Source organism: Sminthopsis crassicaudata, chromosome 3 (genome assembly GCF_048593235.1).
Source record: "Sminthopsis crassicaudata isolate SCR6 chromosome 3, ASM4859323v1, whole genome shotgun sequence".
In the NCBI taxonomy this organism is placed as follows: Eukaryota; Metazoa; Chordata; class Mammalia; order Dasyuromorphia; family Dasyuridae; genus Sminthopsis; species Sminthopsis crassicaudata.
Genome location: NC_133619.1, coordinates 630,522,467 through 630,544,499, shown reverse-complemented (window position 1 = coordinate 630,544,499; position 22,033 = coordinate 630,522,467). Strand labels below are relative to the sequence as shown.

At 47.3% G+C, this 22,033-nt stretch overlaps 1 protein-coding gene across 1 annotated transcript in view; it reads right to left on the bottom strand.

Annotated features, from left to right (window-relative positions):
• The window catches only part of MEGF6 (multiple EGF like domains 6), a 376,924-nt gene that overhangs the window by 193,975 nt on the left and 160,916 nt on the right, over positions 1-22,033 (bottom strand). Inside the window, 1 exon segment of the mRNA XM_074306481.1 lies at positions 4,421-4,543. Within this exon segment, the coding sequence (XP_074162582.1) occupies positions 4,421-4,543 (123 nt within the window).

Sequence of the window (22,033 nt, the reverse complement as noted above, 5' to 3'; positions counted from 1 at the left end):
CTTTACAGAGCATCTCATTTGATCTTCACACAATCCTGGAAGGTGATACTGTTATTATCCCTGTTTTACAGCTGAGGCAAACAGAGATTAAGGGGCTGTGGTATCTAAAACATAGCTGACCCTTAATAAATACGTGTTAACTGAATGGTGACTGACTAAACTAGGAGCAGAGATATAAGCTGGAGAGAGATAACTTCGGACTTGAACTCCCTAAGAGATGGAGACTCCCCATCTCTCCTGTCCCATCATCCCTTGGAAGTCTTTGAGTGATCTTATTGAGTATTACCTAATGGAGACACATCTTCAGGAATAAATTAGATTAGACAATTCTCACTTTGCTCTGAATTTGCCGAGTTCACAATTAGGATGGGACAAGTGCCGCGGATGGGACAAGTGCCTCGGATGGGACAAGTGCCACGGATGGGACAAGTGCCGCGGACGGGACAAGTGCCGCTGATGGGACAAGTGCCGCGGACGGGACAAGTGCCTCGGATGGGACAAGTGCCTCGGATGGGACAAGTGCCTCGGATGGGACAAGTGCCGCGGATGGGACAAGTGCCGCGGATGGGACAAGTGCCTCGGATGGGACAAGTGCCGCGGATGGGACAAGTGCCGCGGATGGGGCAAGTGCCGCGGATGGGACAAGTGCCGCGGATGGGACAAGTGCCGCGGACGGGACAAGTGCCGCGGACGGGACAAGTGCCGCGGACGGGGCAAGTGCCGCGGACGGGGCAAGTGCCTCGGATGGGACAAGTGCCACGGATGGGACAAGTGCCGCGGATGGGGCAAGTGCCGCGGATGGGACAAGTGCCGCGGACGGGGCAAGTGCCGCGGACGGGACAAGTGCCGCGGATGGGGCAAGTGCCGCGGATGGGACAAGTGCCTCGGATGGGACAAGTGCCTCGGATGGGGCAAGTGCCGCGGATGGGACAAGTGCCGCGGATGGGACAAGTGCCGCGGATGGGGCAAGTGCCTCGGATGGGACAAGTGCCGCGGATGGGGCAAGTGCCTCGGATGGGACAAGTGCCGCGGATGGGACAAGTGCCGCGGATGGGGCAAGTGCCTCGGATGGGACAAGTGCCGCGGATGGGACAAGTGCCGCGGATGGGACAAGTGCCTCGGATGGGACAAGTGCCGCGGATGGGACAAGTGCCGCGGACGGGGCAAGTGCCGCGGATGGGACAAGTGCCTCGGATGGGACAAGTGCCTCGGATGGGACAAGTGCCGCGGATGGGACAAGTGCCGCGGATGGGACAAGTGCCGCGGATGGGGCAAGTGCCGCGGATGGGACAAGTGCCGCGGATGGGGCAAGTGCCTCGGATGGGACAAGTGCCGCGGACGGGACAAGTGCCGCGGACGGGACAAGTGCCGCGGACGGGACAAGTGCCGCGGACGGGGCAAGTGCCGCGGACGGGACAAGTGCCGCGGATGGGGCAAGTGCCGCGGATGGGACAAGTGCCTCGGATGGGACAAGTGCCTCGGATGGGGCAAGTGCCGCGGATGGGACAAGTGCCGCGGATGGGACAAGTGCCGCAGATGGGGCAAGTGCCTCGGATGGGACAAGTGCCGCGGATGGGGCAAGTGCCTCGGATGGGACAAGTGCCGCGGATGGGACAAGTGCCGCGGATGGGGCAAGTGCCTCGGATGGGACAAGTGCCGCGGATGGGACAAGTGCCGCGGATGGGACAAGTGCCTCGGATGGGACAAGTGCCGCGGATGGGACAAGTGCCGCGGATGGGACAAGTGCCGCGGATGGGACAAGTGCCGCGGATGGGGCAAGTGCCGCGGATGGGACAAGTGCCGCGGATGGGGCAAGTGCCGCGGATGGGACAAGTGCCGCGGATGGGGCAAGTGCCGCGGATGGGACAAGTGCCGCGGATGGGACAAGTGCCGCGGATGGGACAAGTGCCGCGGATGGGACAAGTGCCGCGGATGGGGCAAGTGCCGCGGATGGGGCAAGTGCCGCGGATGGGACAAGTGCCTCGGATGGGGCAAGTGCCGCGGATGGGGCAAGTGCCGCGGATGGGACAAGTGCCGCGGATGGGACAAGTGCCGCGGATGGGACAAGTGCCGCGGATGGGGCAAGTGCCGCGGATGGGGCAAGTGCCGGTTCTCAGTGTACAGAAGCTTTGCCCTGTGCACCTTCTATTGTCTCAACCAATCCATCCTCTTAAACTCCCACCAGGGTGTTCCAAGATCTGGGTTCTGAAGTCGTCTTCAGAGACAAGTTCTACTCTTTGACCCTATGCACTCGCTCTTGCTGGCCACAGAGACCTAGAGCAAGGGAACCCAACATTCTCTGCAGCAATACCGTAGCAAGGGGCTTTTTAGGGAGATGATAGAAGTGGGGGGTACCCCATTCCCCCTGTGGCACTGCGATCTTTAAAGGAACCACAGATGTATTTCAGAATAAATAAAATATGTTTTTTTTAATTTTGATATATCAGAATAAAATCAAATAAAGAAGTAAAAATTTAAAAAGTAAAATAAAAAAATCCTCATTATCCTAACCAATGTTTATGCAGCAACTAGAGGTAGTTAAGGACAGCTGGGAGTGGGCCAGGATTCAAATCCAACTTTAGACATTTACTGGCTGTGTGACCCTAAGCAAGTCCCTGTAAGGGCCCTTTAAATGAGTGGGTACAGCGCATCGGGAGATTGAGGCCCGGAAGTAATTTCTGTGGATATTAGGACTGCCCTTGGGCGGGATCCTGGCCACATTGAGATAGCTTCGTAATGGGTGACTCTCTCGCTGATTGGCTGTGTGTGAGACCTCACAGACCCTATGTAAGCCCACTGCAGGCAGCAGTCGCGCTCTTTAACCTGGCGCTCTTCACCCTGGCTCCCTAGCCTGGGTGGCCAAGCCGAGATGGATAGCCGAAAGAGGTAAGGGTTTTGGTAGTGAACACATGGGTCTTCTGACCAGGTGTTCATGGGAACCAACAAGTCAGGGCATCAGTCAGGGCATTATGTGAGTAGGTATAATAAAGGTTTTTAAGATTACACGTGGTTGTTCTTGAGTGCGCTACCGGTTATTAAGCTATAGATTCAAGAGATTGTGGCCAGAGACCTTTGAAGGCCTCAGAGGAGGCGAGCCGGGTAGAGCTCACACTGCAAAGGACAGTGGTCAAAGGTACTCTGGTGGGTCTAGGACAGACTAGTAATTGTAACTGCCAGGAGAGCACGTTACAAGTCCCTTCACCCTGATTGCCTCAATGAGCAAGGAAAGGGAATCTTTGCCAAGAAAATCCCAAATGGGATCACGAAGAATGGGACACAAATGAAAAACAACAAAACGTTTACAAAGTTAACAGACATCTAAGTCTCACAGTTCTGTGAAGTATGACTACCCCCTTTTCCAGAAGGAGAAACTGAGGTTTGGACAGATGATGTGACTTCCATAATCAATGGCAGGATTCACACCCAGGCCATCCTGAGTGCCAGAACAGCCCTCTATCTGTCACCTTCCCCGTAAATAAAATACCCAGCGACCACAAATCCTCCGCCTAACTCGATTTCAGCCCAGGGTTTCCTCTGGCTTTGGGCCCCCTGTCCCCGTGTCTTTTACATCTCTTTTTATTTTTAAACACGAAGGTGTTGGCTGATTTAGGGCTCTCTTGTTGGAGTCTGGACTTGACATCAGCCAGCCGGAGGCGTCCGCCTCCATTGGCAGGGGCGTCCCCGGCCCTTCCCCACGGCCCCTGCTCAGAGCTCTGTGCCACCTGGCTCCCGGGACAGTTGGCAGAGAAAAGGTGAGACCGATATTTAAACAGTAGCTATGACACAGCTCCTGTTTCCATCCTTCCCTACTGCCCAGTTTCACTTAGGTTCACAGTGTCTCTGTGAGGAGGAGGGGAAGACCTTAAGCTCCATTGCCCCTATTTTCCAGATGGGGAAACTGAGGCAGGGAGGAGGGTCATGTAATTGGGTCTATAGGAGCAGAAGGAGCCAGTGAGAAGAGAGCCTGGGGTTTCCTAAACTTAATTATTCAGTGTTTTATTTCTTATCTCTAGAGATAGTTCTCTATCTACTTGGCGTTCCCAGGTGGGACAGTAGCTAGAGTGGTAAGGCTGCAGTCAGTACGACCTAGCCTCAGAAATGTACCAGTCACTTTGCTCAGTGTGCCTCAATTTCCTCCTCTATAAAATGGGCCAGAGAAGGAAGTGAACTACTCCAGTATCTCTGCCAAGAAAACCCCAAATGGGGTCACGGAGGGTTGGGCGGGACTGAACAAGATTCCCAGAGTAATAGGCTCCCATAAGCCAGAGAGTCTCCCGGGACAATGTATCTTAATTAAGGGTCATTAAGTAGCTAGTACACAGTGTGTCCTTGGCGCTGTGCTAGGAGCTACAAGAACAACCAGGTCCTGCCCTCGGAGAGCCGAGACTCTCCTTGGAGCAGGTGGACAGCAGGGTCCTACCTCCACAGGCCTTCCCGTCCTCCTGTAGCTTCTGGCCATCCAGGCACTTGCAGTAGAAGCTGCCGATGGTGTTACAGCACTGAGACGCGCAGCCCCCGTTCCCAGCTTGGCATTCGTTCACATCTGCAGAAGGCAAAGGAGTCAGCAGTGACTTGGGGCTCCGGACCCGACCAGTGGGCACTGCCCACCTAGCATGGCGCCCAGTCCTCTGAAGGGCTTCCATCCCCCCAAAACTGGCACTAATCACTGGCAACCTACAGCTGGTATCTCCCCGCTCCTCCCTCCTGGCTTCTTCCAGACCTATCAACACCTGCCACCAAATCTTGTCATTAATTCATTCCCCACCTACCTCCCCCCTCCCCAGGTGGTTGTATACCTGGCATACAGTAGGCACTTAATAAATACAGTAGGCACTTAATAAATGCACATCCTCCCTCTGAAATTACCTTTTATTTCACATACATCCAAAAGATTTCATATCTTATAGAAAATCCAACAGGATTATAGATTTAGAGTGGGAAAGGACCTTGGAGATTCATAGATAAATGAGCTAGGAAAAAACTTCCAAAGTCTAATGCCTTCATTTGGCAAAATGATTCCCCCAACATGATAAATAGAACATGCAGGATTTGAATCCAGACTCATCGCATCCTTTCCAATGTATCACGCTATTTCCCAAAAGTCAGTTAGAACAATCCCCCCATTTTTCAGATGAAGAAACTGAGGTCCAAGCAGGAACGTGACCTGCTCAGGATCGTACAGATAGCAAATAATAGAGCATGAATCTGAACACAGATCTCCTAACATCAAACCCATTTAGGTACATGAAAATCTGGATGTAATACTCCTCTCTAAAATGTAATCTTTCAAGTTCTGGCCCATAAAATCTGGATATTTAAAATTAATAAACGGAACACTGGGGAGGGGAAGAAGTGCAGAGGAAAGATAATTTTTTTTCTCACTAAATAGAGAGCCTTTAACTATCTCTTTAACTGGGAAGTGATTGAAGCAAAGAACTTGCAAAAAGATTCTAACTGAAAAAAATGTAAAAGAAAAAAAATAAATTTTCATTCATAAAAAAGATTCTAATTGAAAAATGTAAAAAAAATAAATTTTCATACATAAAAAAAGATTCTAGCTGAATTCTGCTTGCAACTCTTGCTATCTGTGTCCCTGTGGCCAAATCAAGGGTCTTCTCTGAACCTTAGATTCCTCATCTATAAAATGAAAAAAAATGATGTTTGTGCCCTTCCCTGCAGTATCAGTTTTGGGAGACCACTTTGTAAATATTATCTCATGCTTAAAAATATGAAGAACACTGAAAAGCATGAGAAGACTTTTATGAACTGATGAAAAGTAAAGAAAGTAGATCTGGGAAAACGATACCCATAATGACAATAATGGTGTAAACAAAAAGGGGAAAAGAAAAGAAAAGCAGAGTATTGTGTGATTATTTTGACCAAATTCTCCTCTGAAGAAGAGATGAGAAAGAAAATTTAATTTAATTAAAAAAAAAATTAAAGAGCCTCCAGGTGATACAGTGGATAGAGTACCAGCCCTGAAGTCTGGAAGAATCGAGTTCAAATTTGACCTCAGGCACATAACTAGCTGTGTGACCCTGGGCAAATCACTTAACCACAGTTGCCTCAGAAAAAAAAATTTAAATGAATTTTGTTTTTCTTGCTTTTCCACTGGGGTGGAGGGAAGGGAAGGAATTCAGAACTGAAAATGAAATTGAATTAAGAAGAAAGGAAAAAATAAGCTTCCTTCCTTTCTTGGCACAGGTGGAGTGTATGAAATGTTGCATGTGCTGTTAGACTTTATTGAAATCTTTATTTTTTTCTTTTTAAAATACTTTGCTCCAAGGGATCCTGTTGCAGTAGAAGGGGAAGGCTATATCCGGTGATGAAGGTGTTGAAAAACAAAAGATATCAGCACAAATTAAGCTAGAGATGATGAAGGTGATGAAAAGATATCAGCACAAATTAAAAGATCATAAAAAGCTCCTAGACTCTGGATATTTCAAATGTGTCTTTTTATTTTATTTTATTTTATTTATTTTTGCTGAGTCAGTTGGGGTTAAGTGACTTGCCCAGGGTCACACAGCTAGGAAGTGTTAAGTGTCTGAGACCAGATTTGAACTCAGGTCCTCCTGACTTCAGGGCTGCTCTATCCACTGCCCCTCAAATGTGACTTGGCCAGTTTTAACCCCTCAAGTTCAAGGTCAGCCTCGTTTTAGACCTTGTATTCCTTTTTCCTTCCACATTCTTTGAAGCCATAACCTTGGACAGAATGATAAAGCATCCTCAGGACCACTCCTTATATTTTAGAGTGTTAGAAGGTCGTCCTGGAAAGGGAGCCCAGTGGCCCTCTCCAGTACTTCCCATATCTGAGCAAGAATCTCCGCTGTGTCTAGTGAGTAGATCTCACTTTATTCCCCAGCCCCTCCAAAGGTAGCCCTTTGGGCTAGTTCGAATTGGGAAATCTGTGCTTAAATCAAGTCTCAATTGGCCTTTGGAGCTTTCACCTACTGAAGTGGATGAAAGGTGAAGAAGCTATTGAATTATGTAAACTGGAAGGAACAGGAAGTTTTATTGTAGAAAAGAGAAGACTTGGGGGAGACACGGACCTGTCCTCAAGCATTCGAAGGCTGTCACATAGGAGGAAAAGGGAGCCTTGCCCTGCTTGACCCCAGAGGGCTGAACAAGGATGATAAGTGGGAGTTTTAGGGAAGCAGATTTCGGCTCCGTAGAGAAAGAGCAACCTAACAAATTAATGCCATCCCAAAGTAAAATGGGCAACCTTGAGAAAAAACGGGGTCGCCTTCCCCAGAAGCTTTTGAGCAAAAGCTGCATGACCCTTTCTGGTGTGAGAAAGTGATCCTGATCTATGTCTGGCCACTGGACCCGACTGGTTCTGGAGGAGAAAGTGCCGTTAGACTTTGCACGGTCCTCCCTCACTTAGACCCAATTCTCCTGCATGTCACGGCGTCATCTCCCCAATGTCATGGTCCTTTCTGAGAATGGAGGACAAACAGCAGGTCTTTTGAATACAGGCCAGACTTAAGGGTCTTTTCCAAGCTGACATTCTGGAGCAAAGAAGGAAATCAGCCCTGTTCGCCGTATCCCACACGCACGAGTCACTGCCGGAGCTGCATGAGGTGCTGTATGTGCAGTCGTGAGGGTCTGGGTTTGAATCCTAGATCCGCCTCTTAACATTTCTCCAAATCCCTTCCCTTCTCTGGGACTCAGTCTTTCCATCTGTCAAATGAGGGGGATAAAAAGTCCCTTCCAGTTGCAAACATCACTCTAATGTGAGCCATGAACAAGTCCAGGGAAATCCCAGAAATCCCATTTAAAGCCACACCAGGACGGGGATGTTTTCCCAGAAAGGTGTCGCATTTAAATTTCATGGAAAAGGCCGAGTCTCTTGAGAGGCTCCCCAAGGGATCTCCTCCCCCCAAGGCCCAGTGTCCACCGTCCCAAGACAAAGGCCAGTCCCTTTTGCATGGTCTCTGTGAGGGCCACTGGAATGCAAACCCAAGTCCAGACCTTTGGAGGTTAATGATGGGAATTTTCTGGGAATTCCTAGAGAGTTACATAGGGTGAGAATCTGGCCCGGCACTCGTGAGAGGAGGACACGGGCTTGGCTTCCAAGGCTGGAGAAGAAGCGTTGCCAGCTGTACAGAAAATAGAGGGTTATACCTGAGGTCCCCCAGTCCCCAGCTGGCCGGCCCCAGCACATCTGAAATCAGGGCCTCTGAGAATGGTCCAGCCTCAGCCTCCTCTCTGGGGGGGAGGGAAAAAATGGTCCAGTGCTTTCACAGTCCACTCACTGGCAGAGCTCAGGCCTCGGGCTGCCCAGAGTGGGAACATGGCGAGGTCCGTTCCAGACCCACTGCCAGGGATGGGGTCGGTGAGTGTGGCCCGGGGTCACACCTGTGCTACCAAATCCGGCCCCGGGCCCACCGGCCGGTCCAATATCCCCTCCTTCCAAGGCCCTTCTCCTCGCCAGGGCAGTAGCACCCGTGGCTTTGGCTGAGAAGCCCAGGAGCTGCCCCTGTGCCCTGACTGAGGAACAGAAGCAGCCAAGCAGGCAGCGGGGCTGAAGGGACAACCTTTTCTACCCATGTTGGCTTTTGTTGAGTTTTCTCACTCTAACTCTAACGCCAGGGACTCTGAGCACAGAGATTATATACTGCCTTGCTTGCCTTCATTCATTCATGCCCTCATCCATTTAACTATTTATTAATAGTTAATTATTATTATTAATTATGTAAATTAATTTTATAATATATATAATAAAATTTTATTTAAAAATAAATTTAAAAATTAAGTTATAAAAAATAATCAATTACAATGACAATGATTATGAGTAAAAGAACAAAATCAGTTATTAAGTGTTTCCTGCACCCAGACATTGCTCTAAGTGCAGGGGGTGCAAAAATAAGGAAATGAGACGGACGCTGTCCTCTAGGAGCTCACATTCAAATTGGGGAAAGACCACATAAGGAGGGGGAGCTAGAAGTGGAGGGAAGGCAGCATGGTGGGCCTGGAGGGCAGAGTTTACCCATCAGAACCTGGGCTCCTAAGAACCCTGGCCTAAAAACTCCTCCCACACTAACATTTCTATGGCACATTAGGGTTTCCAAAGCACCTCATAAAGGCTCTTACCAGAACCCTACAAAAGACCCAAAGGGGTAGTTGGAATGAACAGCACTCGAATTCAAATTGGAAGAATTAAATTCAGCCTCAGATACTTCCTAGTTAGGTGACCACTAGAAATCATTTAACCCAGCAGAGCTGCCCACTATACAGAAGGAGCTTAATAAGTGTTTACTTTGTGTTAGCTAAAGGAAGATTATGTGATGATCCATTCTGACGGACGTGGCTCTTCTCAACAATGAGCTGATTCAGGCCAGTTCCAATTGTGATGGAGAGAGCATCCGGAGAGAGGATTGTGGAACTGAGTGTGGAGCCCAACATTTTATTTCACTCTTCTTGTTGCTATTTTCTCGTTTTTTGTTTTCTTTCTCATTTTTTTTCCTTTTTGATCCGATTTTTCTTGAGCAGCATCATAATTGTGGAAATACGTATAGGAGAATCGCACGTGTTTACCATACGTTGGATTACTCACCTTCTGGGGGAGGGGAAGGAGGGAAACAATTTGGAACACAAGGTTTTGCGAAGGCGAATGTTGGAAATTATCCATGCATATGTTTTGAAAATAAAAAAGCTTTAATTAAAAAGAGAATGTTGGTTGAATTTATTAAATAAAGGTTTAAACTCGGCACTGTGGGAACAGGGACACAAAACGAAATCACCTGCCCTCAGAGGGGCTTACGTTCTACTGGGGAGTCTAACAGATCCAAAGGTGGGAACAGGACAGGCCCGGACCTAGCTTGTCTATAAGACTGTGAGCTCTTTGAGTGGGAACTGGTCTTTGCCTTTTCCACAGCACCTGGCACACAGGAGGTGCCTAATATGTGTTTGTTGATTGAATGACTGATTGTCTGGCCCCAATGGACGCTGGGGAGTTATTATAAGGCATTCCATTAAGATTCATATTACAGCTGAAAATGAAAGCTGGGTCCAAGCTCAAGCAGACTGCTCTCCTCCCTCCTCCTGCCCCCAGCCCAACTTTAGCTCCGGCAGCTGGCTGGTCACCCTTTGACAACCATTTCAACACCCCTTTGTGATTTGTTGGGAGGAATTTAGCTTTGCAGAGCTTTGGACCAACACACCACCCCCAGAGTTTGGATGGACTGCTTCTTCCCATGGCTAGGGCCTGACTAAGGGGGTCAGGAGAGAGCAGTCTGGGGGGGAGGAGGGGGTCTGGGGTCCTGGACGGGGGCTCCAGTCAGACCCAGGGCCCGGGGGGACAGAAACGTTTGTCCCTGGTGGAGCGGGGCAGGCCGCAGTTCTAGGCCCCAGCGCCCCCAAGCCCAGTGTCTTCTCTCGGGCTGACAGAGCCCATCTGGAAGTTATCAGCCCTCTGTGCTCCGCTCCTCCTAAGTGCCTGAAATGCTTTTGTCAGACAGGCATTCTCTGGCTCCCTGAAGTGCATGCCTCCAGCTTAATGAGACCAGGGGACTTGGCTCCCCCCAAGCAAGCTGCTACTCCCTCCTGGCCAGTCTCGGAGGCCTCGAGGGCCTCGCCAGCTGCTCCGGATGGGACGCGGCCCCTTTTCTTAGGAGAGCCGCTGGACTGCACCCATTGTGCTGAGGGGAAGGCTGAGGGAGGGGTATCACATCTAGGAGGTCAACCCAAAGGGCTCCGGGTTTGAATTCACCTGGAGTAAGAACTGGGGGTGGGGAGAGAAGGTCTTGAAAACTCTGAGGCAGACACATCCCCACGCCCCAAGGCCTCCTCCCCAAACCTCCGGGTGATGGCAGAAGCCAGCCCAGAACTAAGGAGCCACATGGGATCCTGGGGCAGTGTCAGTGGCCTTGGCACCTGGCATGGAAGGTCCAGCCTTGGGGGAAACCCCTCCCACCTGAAAACCTGTCCTTTGGGAAGATTTTCGTTCTGTTGACAAAGGGTCATTTCAGGCGAGATGACCAGATCCTGCCTGGCTTTTGGTGCAGGAAGAGCTAGCCCAAATCCTCAAGTACGCGTCTGCACGGGCGACAGAGACCTGCCCTGTCTGTCTGTCTGTGTCTCTTCCAGTTTCTCTCTTCTCTCTCTCTCTCTCTCTTTCTCTCTCTCTCTCTCTGTTTCTCTCTCTCTTGCTCTCTTTTGTCTCTGTCTCTGTCTCTCTCTCTTTCTCTCTGTCTCTCTGTCTCTCTCTCTCTCTGTCTCTCTCTCTGTCTCTGCCTCTGTCTGTCTCTCTCTGTCTCTCTCTGTCTTCCTCTCTCTGTCTCTCTCTGTCTCTGTCTCTGTCTCTCTCTCTCTCTCTGTCTGTCTCTATCTCTGTCTCTCTGTCTCTGTCTCTGTCTCTCTCTCTGTCTCTGTCTCTCTCTTCTTTCTCTGTCTCTCTCTGTCTTCCTCTCTCTGTCTCTGTCTCTCTTTCTCTGTCTTCCTCCCTCTCTCCATATCTCTCTCTGTCTGTCTCTGTCTCTGTCTCTTTATTATTACACATAATACATGCAAAGTCCATCTGGGAAGACAGTTCTCACTTGGGCTCTGAAGATCCTCTAACTTTCATTACCTTGTTTTGCCCACTACTAGGACTGAAACCCCCATCAGAGACTAACAGTGTTACCAGAAAGAGAGTGCTATAACAGCAGCTAGAGAGCTCTATTTGGAATCAGCTAGAGAGCTAGCTCCAGGTGCAAATTATGCCTTTGATTTGTTGTCCATTTAACAACAGGCAAGTCAGCATTAACCCCCTAAGTCAACTTTCTTAGCTGTAAAATGGGGGAAATACCCCTCAGGGCCCAAGGAGATAACTCTCATAAAGCATTTTGTGGAGCTACAGGGCTGTACTGAGGAAATGTCTGTTGCCATCATCCTGGCTTTCCATTCTGGGAGTATATATGGACTGTATCCAAACCCACACCATAACGAACTGCATTAGAAATTCCCAACGACCACCATGTTATACAGATGAAAAAACCGAGGGTCAGAGAAGCTGGATCCCTCGCCCGAAGTTACATGGCTAGAAAGTGAGGGGCAGAGTGAGCTCAAGTCTTCTGACTCCAAAGTTGGTGCTCCGGGTATTATACTGTAGTCTAAACCACAAGCCAAGAGAGGGAATAAATCAGAAATTAGACTGAGACAGAAACCAGGGGCTCTTGGAAATGCTCAAGTCCAAGAAGCAGGAGGAGATGAGAACTGGGATGACGTGAAGGTACAAGCCAAGAACATCTTAGAATCAGGAGGTCAAGGGGGTGAGCAAAAGGGCCGTTCATTTACAGTAATCGGGCTCTCCGTGCAGGTTCTTTTGTGATAGCAGTGAGTGATTCCCCAATTTCTCTGTGCTCTGTGTCCATGGGTCAGTGGGTCGTTCTTCTGTATCAATGATGATATGGGATGAATAATGGTAAGATCTAATGTCCATCTTCATAAATTGAGTGGATGATATTTATTTATTATATAATATTATATATATATATAATATAGTGGATTCTATTTATTATTTATTATATAATATAATATATATATAATATAGTTATTATATAAGTGGATGTCATATCATTAACTCCTATTCAAAAATCTGCAGTAGCTGCCTATTGTCTCTAAAAGAAAAAGTAAAATTCTGAGCTTGCAATTAAAGCTTCCTTTGTGCCCCACTTTGGTTACCATCTACTTTTCCCATATTATTTTTTGTTGTTTTGTTTTTTGTGTGAGATAATCGGGGTTAAGTAATTTTCCCAGGGTCACACAGATAATAAATGTCAATTGTCTAAGGCCACATTTGAACTCAGGTCCTCTGACTCCAGGACCAGTGTTTTATCCACTGTGCTATCTAACTGTCCCTCCTATATTATTTCTTAACATTCCCCTTCATGCATGTTTACTTGCCCAATTCTAATTTTTAAGGAATTCTTTTCTTCTGAGAATATATATTCCTTTCTCTCCTCCCTCTCAATTTGGCCAATTTTTAAGGAGCTATTTTCATCAGTAAATTTTTGTATCTCTTTTTCCATTTGGCCAATTTTGGTTTTATTTTCTTTAGTATTTTTGTGCCTATCTTTGGTAAAACTATTGTCTTTTTATTATTTTCTTCCTTTGTTTTCATTTATTTACTTAACTTTTTAGTTTAATTTTTCCTCTACCACTTACGCTTATTTGATTTGAAAATAATTTTTTTAGCTCTTCCAGGAACTCTTTTTGGGCTTGTGTTCAATTTGCATTTTTTTCCTTTGAGGCTTTTCTTGTAGCTGTTTTGACTTCATTGTTTTCTTCGGAATTTGTGCATTGATCTTCCCTGTTACCAAGGTAGTTTTTTTTATGGTTAAGTTCTTTTTTTGCTGTTTGCTTATTTTTCCACCCTATTTCTTGATTTGGATATGTTAATGTTGGATTCTGATCATGGAATGCAGGGGAGAGGCACCGTCTCAAGCTTCAGGCTTTTACACACTGCTGTTTTGGGAGCTAATTCTGGGGAGCTGGAAGTTTTCCATGATTCCAAGGTGATATGATCTGGGGAGAAATGTGGTCACTGCTCTCTTAGTCTGCATTCTGCTCCTTATCCAGAAAGGGCCCCCAACCTTTTGGGATTACACTGGATATTGCTCACCAGGGCTCCTGGCCCCAGAAATGATACTGATTCTCAGTGTCCTAGATTTCTTGGAGCTGAAACCCTAAGGGTTTCCATTTTCTCTTGACCACAAATACTCTTCTCCACACTTGAACTATGAACCAGGAGTGTGGAGTGCCTGATGCTGAATCCAAGGGTCCTCTGTCATCTCTTCCCAACCAATTGCCAAATCCCCTTGAGAGCTCCCAAAGGTGCAGCCATTTCTGTCACCACGGCCTGATCCCACCACTAGTATTTCCCACCACAGGTCAGCCTCCTTCCCCATGGCACAGATTTCTCTTTCCAATCACCTAGGTTGTTTTGGGCTGGAAAAATGACTCATTCTGACCTTTTGCTGACTCTGTCACTCCAGAATTTAATTTTGGGTATTATTTTAAAGCTGCTTGGGAAGGAATATCGGGAGAATTCAGCTGAATGCTTTCTCTATTCCACCATTTTCCACCCCCCAAAGTCCTGGGTATGTTCCAGTCTAATCAAATTGGCTGTTAGTAGTTCCCTGCACATGTTATTTTATCTCCAGCCTCCACACTTATATCTGGAATGTCTGCCTCTTATCTCTAGCACTTTCAAAAAAGCAATTTGGGTACCCCCTTCTATATGAGAGGTGTTTTCTGGTCTCCCCTTTGTTAGTGACTTTTTCCTCTTATAATTGTTTCATATATATATATATGTATATATATGCGCATATATATGTACATTACATATATAATATATAATTAATAAATATACATTATATTTATATTGTCTTATTTATCTATATATTTGTTGTTCATTATTATTATTTTTCAGATTTTGGGGGACTAGGTCTCCCTATCTTACTCAGACTAACCATCCCACTGATTGACACTGAAGATCTGACCTGCTTTTTTTCTGATCTGAAACAGGTCACCTTTCCTTAGGCAGCCACTGGACCCTTCACTTGGAAGGGGACCTCTGGGAGATCCGCCATATTGGCTCCATCCTTAGAGCTGACGCTCAGTGGGTTTTAGCCCCCCGTAGCTCCTAAGCCTGAACGATCTACCAGTCCCGGCCTCTCCCAAAGCAGCAATCGTGGGAACGGGCTACCCATCCTGGCCTCTTTCTGATTTCATAAATAAGTTAATATTCTAATGTAGTGTTGTCTTTGGCAGCCATCTCCTTCTTTCTGGCACGTTAAATAAGACGTTTGGTGCTTTTTAGGCTCTTTGGGTCGTCTTATTGTGGCAACCAATTTATATTGGCTCAACTTCTGAATAAGATTATTATAATCGATGTAAATGTCACTCCCATGGCCCATTGTATGATAATGACTACTACTGTCTCATAAAGCAGAGAGAAGCAGAAGGTAAAAGCAGTTTAAAGTTTGGCCAACTAAGAAACTCACCCCAAGGGCATTCGAGGATGAAAATGGAAGAACTACAAACAGAAGAAAAAAAATGGAAAAGATTTATAAAAGTCATTTTAACAAACTGTTTTTTCCATCAAGGAAAATGGAACCTACACACTTGGAACCCAACATCCCAGGCCCAAATGAACTTATGAAAGAGGTAGAAATGTCACTAGAGAGAACCAAAATGGGAAAAACAGTCTGAGGAGATTGAATGAACACAGAGGATTATCTGAACAAGAGGTGATAAAATTGGAGGGCACGGCAGGACTGAGAGACAACATATTTGAAGTAGGGGAAAATATCATAGGCAACGGGGAAAATCTCAGATCGTATTACCCTGAAAAAAGGCAATCAATACAATATCAACAACTATCAACTATGCGTTTATTCTCCCATTAAAAAAATATTTTATAGACCAATTAAGGGTATCATTGATGAGGATATTAGAGACAGTAAGCAGGGCTTTAGAGGCAACATTCAACAATGGGCCAATCTTTAACTTAAATAGGTCAAAATATAAGAACTCATTGTGTTTTTTAATAGATTATTTTAAAAAAAGACTCATTAGAACAAAATATCATAGTACAGACTGTTAGAACAAAGTATTTCCTATTCATACAGCAAAATCATTTCTGATTCCTTGAAAGATAAAACATGCTCTATCTTTCCCAGCTGCATGGCTAACTCTACAGTCTTTATCAGGCTACAGAAGTTTTGTCCTGGAAGTTCACTCCATCCCTGGCTTCTCATCCAGGGCCCCTCTGATCTCTCCCTCTGATTGGCTATTTCCTCCTAGAGGATGCTCAGATCAGCTACATCTCTGTTCCTCCACAAGCTGCTCACCCATCAGGACTTCCTGTATCACATCCCCTAGACTGGTACCCTCATCTCTTCCCCCCTCCACTTTGTCTTTCTTTATATATTGTCTTCCCTCATTAGAAGCTCCTTAGAAGGAAGGAAACAAACATTTATCAAGTACTTCCTATGCTCCAGGCCCTGTGCTAAGTGATTACAAATTATTAGCTTATTTGATCATCACAACAACCTTGGGGGAAGGTGTTATTACTATCCCCATTTTAGAGTTGTGGAAACTGAGGCCGAAGTTCAGTGAATTTCTTAAGGAGGAAGAGGAGAAGAAGAAGAAGGAAGAGAGAAAAAGGAGAAGGATGGGGACAAGGAAGAGAAATATCATCAAATAACAAAGAGAAGATGGGCTGGTCACCTGGCCAGAGTGCTCCACTAATGTCCTCACCACCAGGTGATACAGTAGATAGAACTCTGGACTTGGAGGAACAAAGACCTGGATTCAAATTCTCCCTCAGGCTCTTCCTAGTTATGACCCTGGGTACCTTCTTAGTGCCTCAGTTTATCTATGCAATAGAGATATGACTCTCCAGGCTATTGTGAGGTTCAAATGAGATCATATGGAAATTCTTGGCAATCCTTAAAAGTACTCTGCTAAAATGATGATGGTGATGATGATGTCAAGAAAAAGGAAGCTCTTTGGATGGACTTCCATGGAGAAATTATGGGAGGACACAAACAAGAGGGGCTGCAGATCACCCCACATCGATGGACGGCCGTCGCCATTATTGGAGGGAACATCTACATTCATAAGATTACACATCTGTTGGAATATTTGAGATGGTCCCTTCCTTTATTCTGCTGATAGAATATAAACTCTCTGAGGCCGGGGATGGTGAATTTTTCTTCTTTCTCCTGCTCCCCAGTGCCTAATAGTGGGCTTTGCACAGACTAAGCACATGATGAATGTCTATTAAATGCAATTCTCCTTAGATGGACATAAATAAGTGCTCCAGAGGATTTTGAACAAGGAATTAAGGAAGCTCAGAGAAGCTTACTCTGTCACAAATTTGGAAACTGCTCCTTTTTTCTAGAAATCTGGGATCGAATAACTGTAAAAAGCAGCAGCAGCGAGGGGTCAGGTCACAGGCAGGCTGGCCCCAGCCCAGGGAATGGACAACATCCCACGCTGCATCATTACCTGTGAAAGCCCATAATTAATCAGACTTTGGGGCTGGGCAGGAGCATCGCTCAGCCAAGATGGAAAGCCTCAGAGTTCCCGAGCAATGTGGGAGGGACAAGCTCCTGGGAAAATTCCTGGTTCCTGTCATGATGCTGTCCAATTACACAGCATGAATGATGGGCTGAGATCACAGTCCAGACTTGGGGTCTGCCTGCTCTCAGCCCCTTCCTTGTCTCGATTCCTCCAACCAGAGACAAGCTGAATGATTTACAAAGCTCCTAAATGGAACGGTTGTGAATTCTTCCTTCTGTTCGGCTGACCCGAGCTGGAAGAGAAGGGGCAAGAGTCCCCTCTGTTGCACATCTGTCCATATGCTAAGGGTCCCTGGATAACAGCCATGCAAAAGAAAAAGAAAAAGTTTGGCTCTGAATATGCTGGGGATTCGAAACATGGCAGAATGTCCATCAGGGAGGCGGCGTTGACCACCAAGTACAATGATGTGGTTCTAAGTGCGGAGAGGGAAGTCTCACACAGGAAGCTATTGGGCTGAGAACCCAGGGGAGATCTCCCATGACAAGGGATTCTGCCTCTTTCTTAAGTGTGCTCCTGAAAGAAATTCCCTGTAGCAAGAAAGGAAGCTGGAGCCGACTTCAACTCCTTGCTAATCCATCCAAGCAACATCACACCCAGAGCCCTGCAGCAGACTCGGAGAATTGGAAGGACTTTCAGGGAGCATCTGGTCCATCGCACACATCTAAGCTCCTGTTCAAGGGGACACGCCTTTAGTTGCCCTGTTGCAAAACAACTGAGGTTGTTGTTTGGTGCGATAGTCCCGTAAAACAGAACTTTTGCTTCTAAATCCCAACCTGCGCTTGGGTGGGTCACTTTTAGAACCCAAGTCTGCAACATTACCTTTGTCTAATTGGATTTTATTTCCTTTGATTCACCCCACAAATCCCCAATTCCCTTGTCTATGATTACTCTCAGTTTCCAGTCACCCACAAGTCAATAGAGTGTACCCCCAATCCCCCAATGAGTACTTCCTGTGAGTGAGGTCACGTGCTCAGCACTGAGAAGGATAAGGAGAAAGATAAGACGTGATATCTGCTTTCATGATACCAGAACTTTACTACTGAGAGGGTGTGATAATTACTAATAAAACTACACCCTTCTCCATTAAATTATAACCTCCCTGAGGACAAGGATGTGTCCCCGATGCTTAGTCCTATGGCCCATACACCGTAGGCACTTAATAAATGTTTATTGAATTTTCAAAGACAGGAATAATCAGAATTAGGGAGATTGGAGAGACTTCAGAAAGGAGGTGATTGACTCTGTCCATTCATTCTAGAAAGTAGATTTTAAAATATAGGCAAAAGAAACAACAAATTGCCATCATTTCTTTCTATGCTAGAAGCTCCTGAACCATCTGGGATGCTCCAGGATGGGGGCCGGTAGCTGCAAGACAATTCTCCTGCTGGAACTGACTTGAAAGGGAACTCTCCTTTATTTACAGTAACCGAGAGCGCTGGCTCCTCACTCCTGCTCCACCCAAAGTCTTTCTTCTGGTCTCCCCGGGCCCCACACCCAACCACCCATCCACTTTTTTCCTCCTTGGCTTTGAATCTTCAGACCCTTACAGTCCCCGTCCCTATTCCCAACTGCCAAAACCCAACCCTGTACCAGGAAGATGGAGGCGTCTCCTTCCCCCGAGGTCTTTGCTCAGGTAGCACACCTGGCAAAGAGGGTCCTTCCCATCATTCATTCATTCATTCATTCCCTCCTTCATTTATTATATAGTCCCACTAGGTGGCAGACACTGGGCTAGAGACAGGGGCTGCAAAAATCTAAAAGGTGAAGCTAATTCTGCCTCAGGGAGCCGGCCCTACAGGATTAAGTCCCTACAAAGATGTACAAAGAAAATGTAAAGTGATCCCATTGGTCATTTGTGTGTATAGCTTATAAATATTATATTGTATATAAATTGTATATTTTATTATTGTATATTAATTGTATATATTATATTGTATTATAAATAGTCACCTGTGTCTGTGGAGCAGATGTATGTGTAGTTTATATATTCTGTGTGTATACATACATATATAGCTCCTATATGTGCAAAGTTTGTGTGTTGTTGTGTGTCCATGTGGATGGAGCTCGTGTGCATGTAAATGGAGTTCAGAAGTGTGTGTTTGTACACACACATACACAAGACAAAGAAGGCCCCTGTACGATTCATGATGTGTTGAGTGTGTTGCAGGCAGGGTGGGTCAGTGGGAAGAAGGCTGCATTGGTCCTCAGAGAACCTAGTTCTTAAGATCTGTGGAAGCTTAAGCAAGTCAGGTAATTCTGGCCTCAGTGTCCTCATCTGTGAAATGAAACTGTCGGACTGGAAGCCCCGAAGGCAATTCCAGCCCTGGAGCCCAAATGTTGGTTATGATTTTGGAAGGTTACTAGAAAGACAGTAAAGATGGAGCATTTATCAAGGGTTCTCTGGGGGCCGGGCTTGAGTAAAAGAGTTAATTGTTGCTTCCATTCTAAGAGGAGGAGAAGGGGAGAGGTCACATGTGGTTTGGGCAGCAAGAGAATGTCCGAGGGAAGGATGGTCCCAGGAGCAGGGCCCAGGTTTTGGCTGGATGGGAGGCAGCAATCTGGAGGCTGGAGAGAGACCTCCGAGGAGGCAGCCCTTCCACTGGAGGTGCCCGTATGAGCTCCCACAACTTTCAATTCAAGGCTCATGCACCAAGTTGAGGATACAAAGATCCTTAATCCCTCATCATCAACATCAGGTTCTTCATCTGAAAGCGATGAGCTGGAATAAACAGAGGAGCTCAAAGAGCCCTTGTTCCAAATCCGAGAATGCTAGGTTCTTTCTTGTAATGTCCGGGCAGCTTTCTGGAGGACCTCGGGATCAGCCGGAGTCCTTGGTCTTAGCGGAGGAGTGAAGGAGGCAGGAGGGCCGCCAGGAGGATGGTCAAAGATAGAATGTCTCATTTCCAGTCCTCTCAGCCCTTAAATACCCTACTGCACTATTACAGCATACTGAGCATGTGTGAACTAGAGAACCATGACATCACCCTGCTCAGTACTCAGTATGTGGAAATTAGAGAACCATCATCTCATCAGTTCCACTGAGTTACCTTGTTGTAAGTACCCTTATTTCAAGGAGACTTCTCCAGAGTTCAGGCCCTCTACACTTTCTCTTCTGTTGTACTGTTGTGTCTTGGAGTTTTTTGACAGAGATACTGAGTGGTTGGCCATTTCCTTTTCCAGCTCTATTGCAGATGAGGAAACTGAGGCAGGCAGGTGAAGTGACTTGCTCAGGATCACCCAGCTGGGAAGTGTTTGGGGTCGGGTAGGAACTCAGGAAAATGAGCTTCCTGACTCCAAGCCCAACACTCTACCCGCTGCACTAACTGGCTGCCCTTCTTTCTTCTCCCTACAAGGATAAAGAGAAGGTCCCTACCTTCACTGCCCACTGCCTGTCCTCGTGCCTTAGATATTGAGGGCCAGATGGAAAGCGCATCCTAAGTCAGGGGGACAGGTAGCTTTCCCCACCCCGCCCCGTTCATTTATAGGTGTCTAGAAAACCCTTCTCCCCTTAACTGAGGGCTGGAGGGATGGGGGAGCACCTGGACCCTAAAACACTCAGGAGTTTGCTGATTTAGCTCAACATTTTCCCTCTTCCATGAATCCCAAATTTTGCACTTAAGAGGGATAGCATAATCATAAGAGAACCAGGGTCAGAAGAGCAGACTTTGAATCCCACCCTGTATTTCCTGCCTGTGTGACCTGGGCCGTGACCTTCTCCTGTCCTAGCCCCTGACCTTCCACACTGAAGGAGACTGGGGGAGGAACAGGACCAAGTCCCCTCCAAGGCGACGATCTAAATGCTTCGGTGATGGAAGAATTCTGCCGGCGAGGGCCCCAGGGAGCCCTGGGAGCTGGCCAGGGTCGGCGGCCCAAAGCCCGGTGCCGGGAGATTGATGACCTTCTGCCCGGCTCCCTGGCTGTGAATCAGCTGTTACCGCTGGCCAGGTGTCCCCCACAAAAGGAAAGGTTGGGGCCAGTCCCTAAATCACTTCCTGGAGACGGCAAAGCAGAGCTAATGAGAAGCAGCTGTCCTGGCGGCCAGCCGCCACCGAGCCTTTGAGGCGAGGTCGGAAAAAGCTCCGGCGCTTCCCGGGGCCTGTGAACGGCAGGTCCCAGTCGGACAAAGGTGGCACGGCCGCCAGGTTTCCCTCGGGGAGCTGGCTGGGAGCTCGTTTGTGGAAAGCACATGGCCACAGCTGCCCCCATAGGGGTGCCGGGAGTCAGGGACAGAATCCTGGCTCTCCCCGGCCAGTGGCTGAGAGACCTCGGCCAGGTGAGGTGAGCAGCCTGTGGAAGAAGCCCTGGGCCTATAGACAGAGAGCCTGAGCTAGAATCTCATCGCTGCTCAGCTCCAAGCAACAGTCCCTCAACCACTCTCACATCTACAAAATGAGGGGATTCACTGAGGGCCCTGCAGGCTCCAAATCCACAGTCCTAGGTGGGGCAGGACTGGGAATCAGCTGCTTCTCAGCGGAGCAGTCTTAGAAAAAAATTGGCTCCAATTCTCTGGGCCTCAGTTTGCTCATCTGCAAAGTGGGGGTGGGTAACACTGGATCTGGGAGAATCTCATTCCAAGGAATAACAGAGGTCATAGAATTCAAATTCTTCTCTTTACAAATGAGGAAACAGAGTCTCCCAGAACTCAAGTGACACTCTGGGTCATACAGATTCTATGACGTGGAAGAGCCAGATCCAAACCCAGATACTCTAATTGCAAAACTAGAACTCTCTCCACTGCCTCTCTGCACTGGAAGGAAGAAGGAAGGAAGGAAGGAAGGAAGGAAGGAAGGAAGGAAGGAAGGAAGGAAGGAAGGAAGGAAGGAAGGAAGGAAGGAAGGAAGGAAGGAAGGAAGGAAGGAAGGAAGGAAGGAAGGAAGGGAAAGGAAGGAGGGAAAGGAGGGAAGGAAGGAGGGAGGGAGGGAGGGAGGGAGGGAGGGAGGAAGGAAGGAAGGAAGGAAGG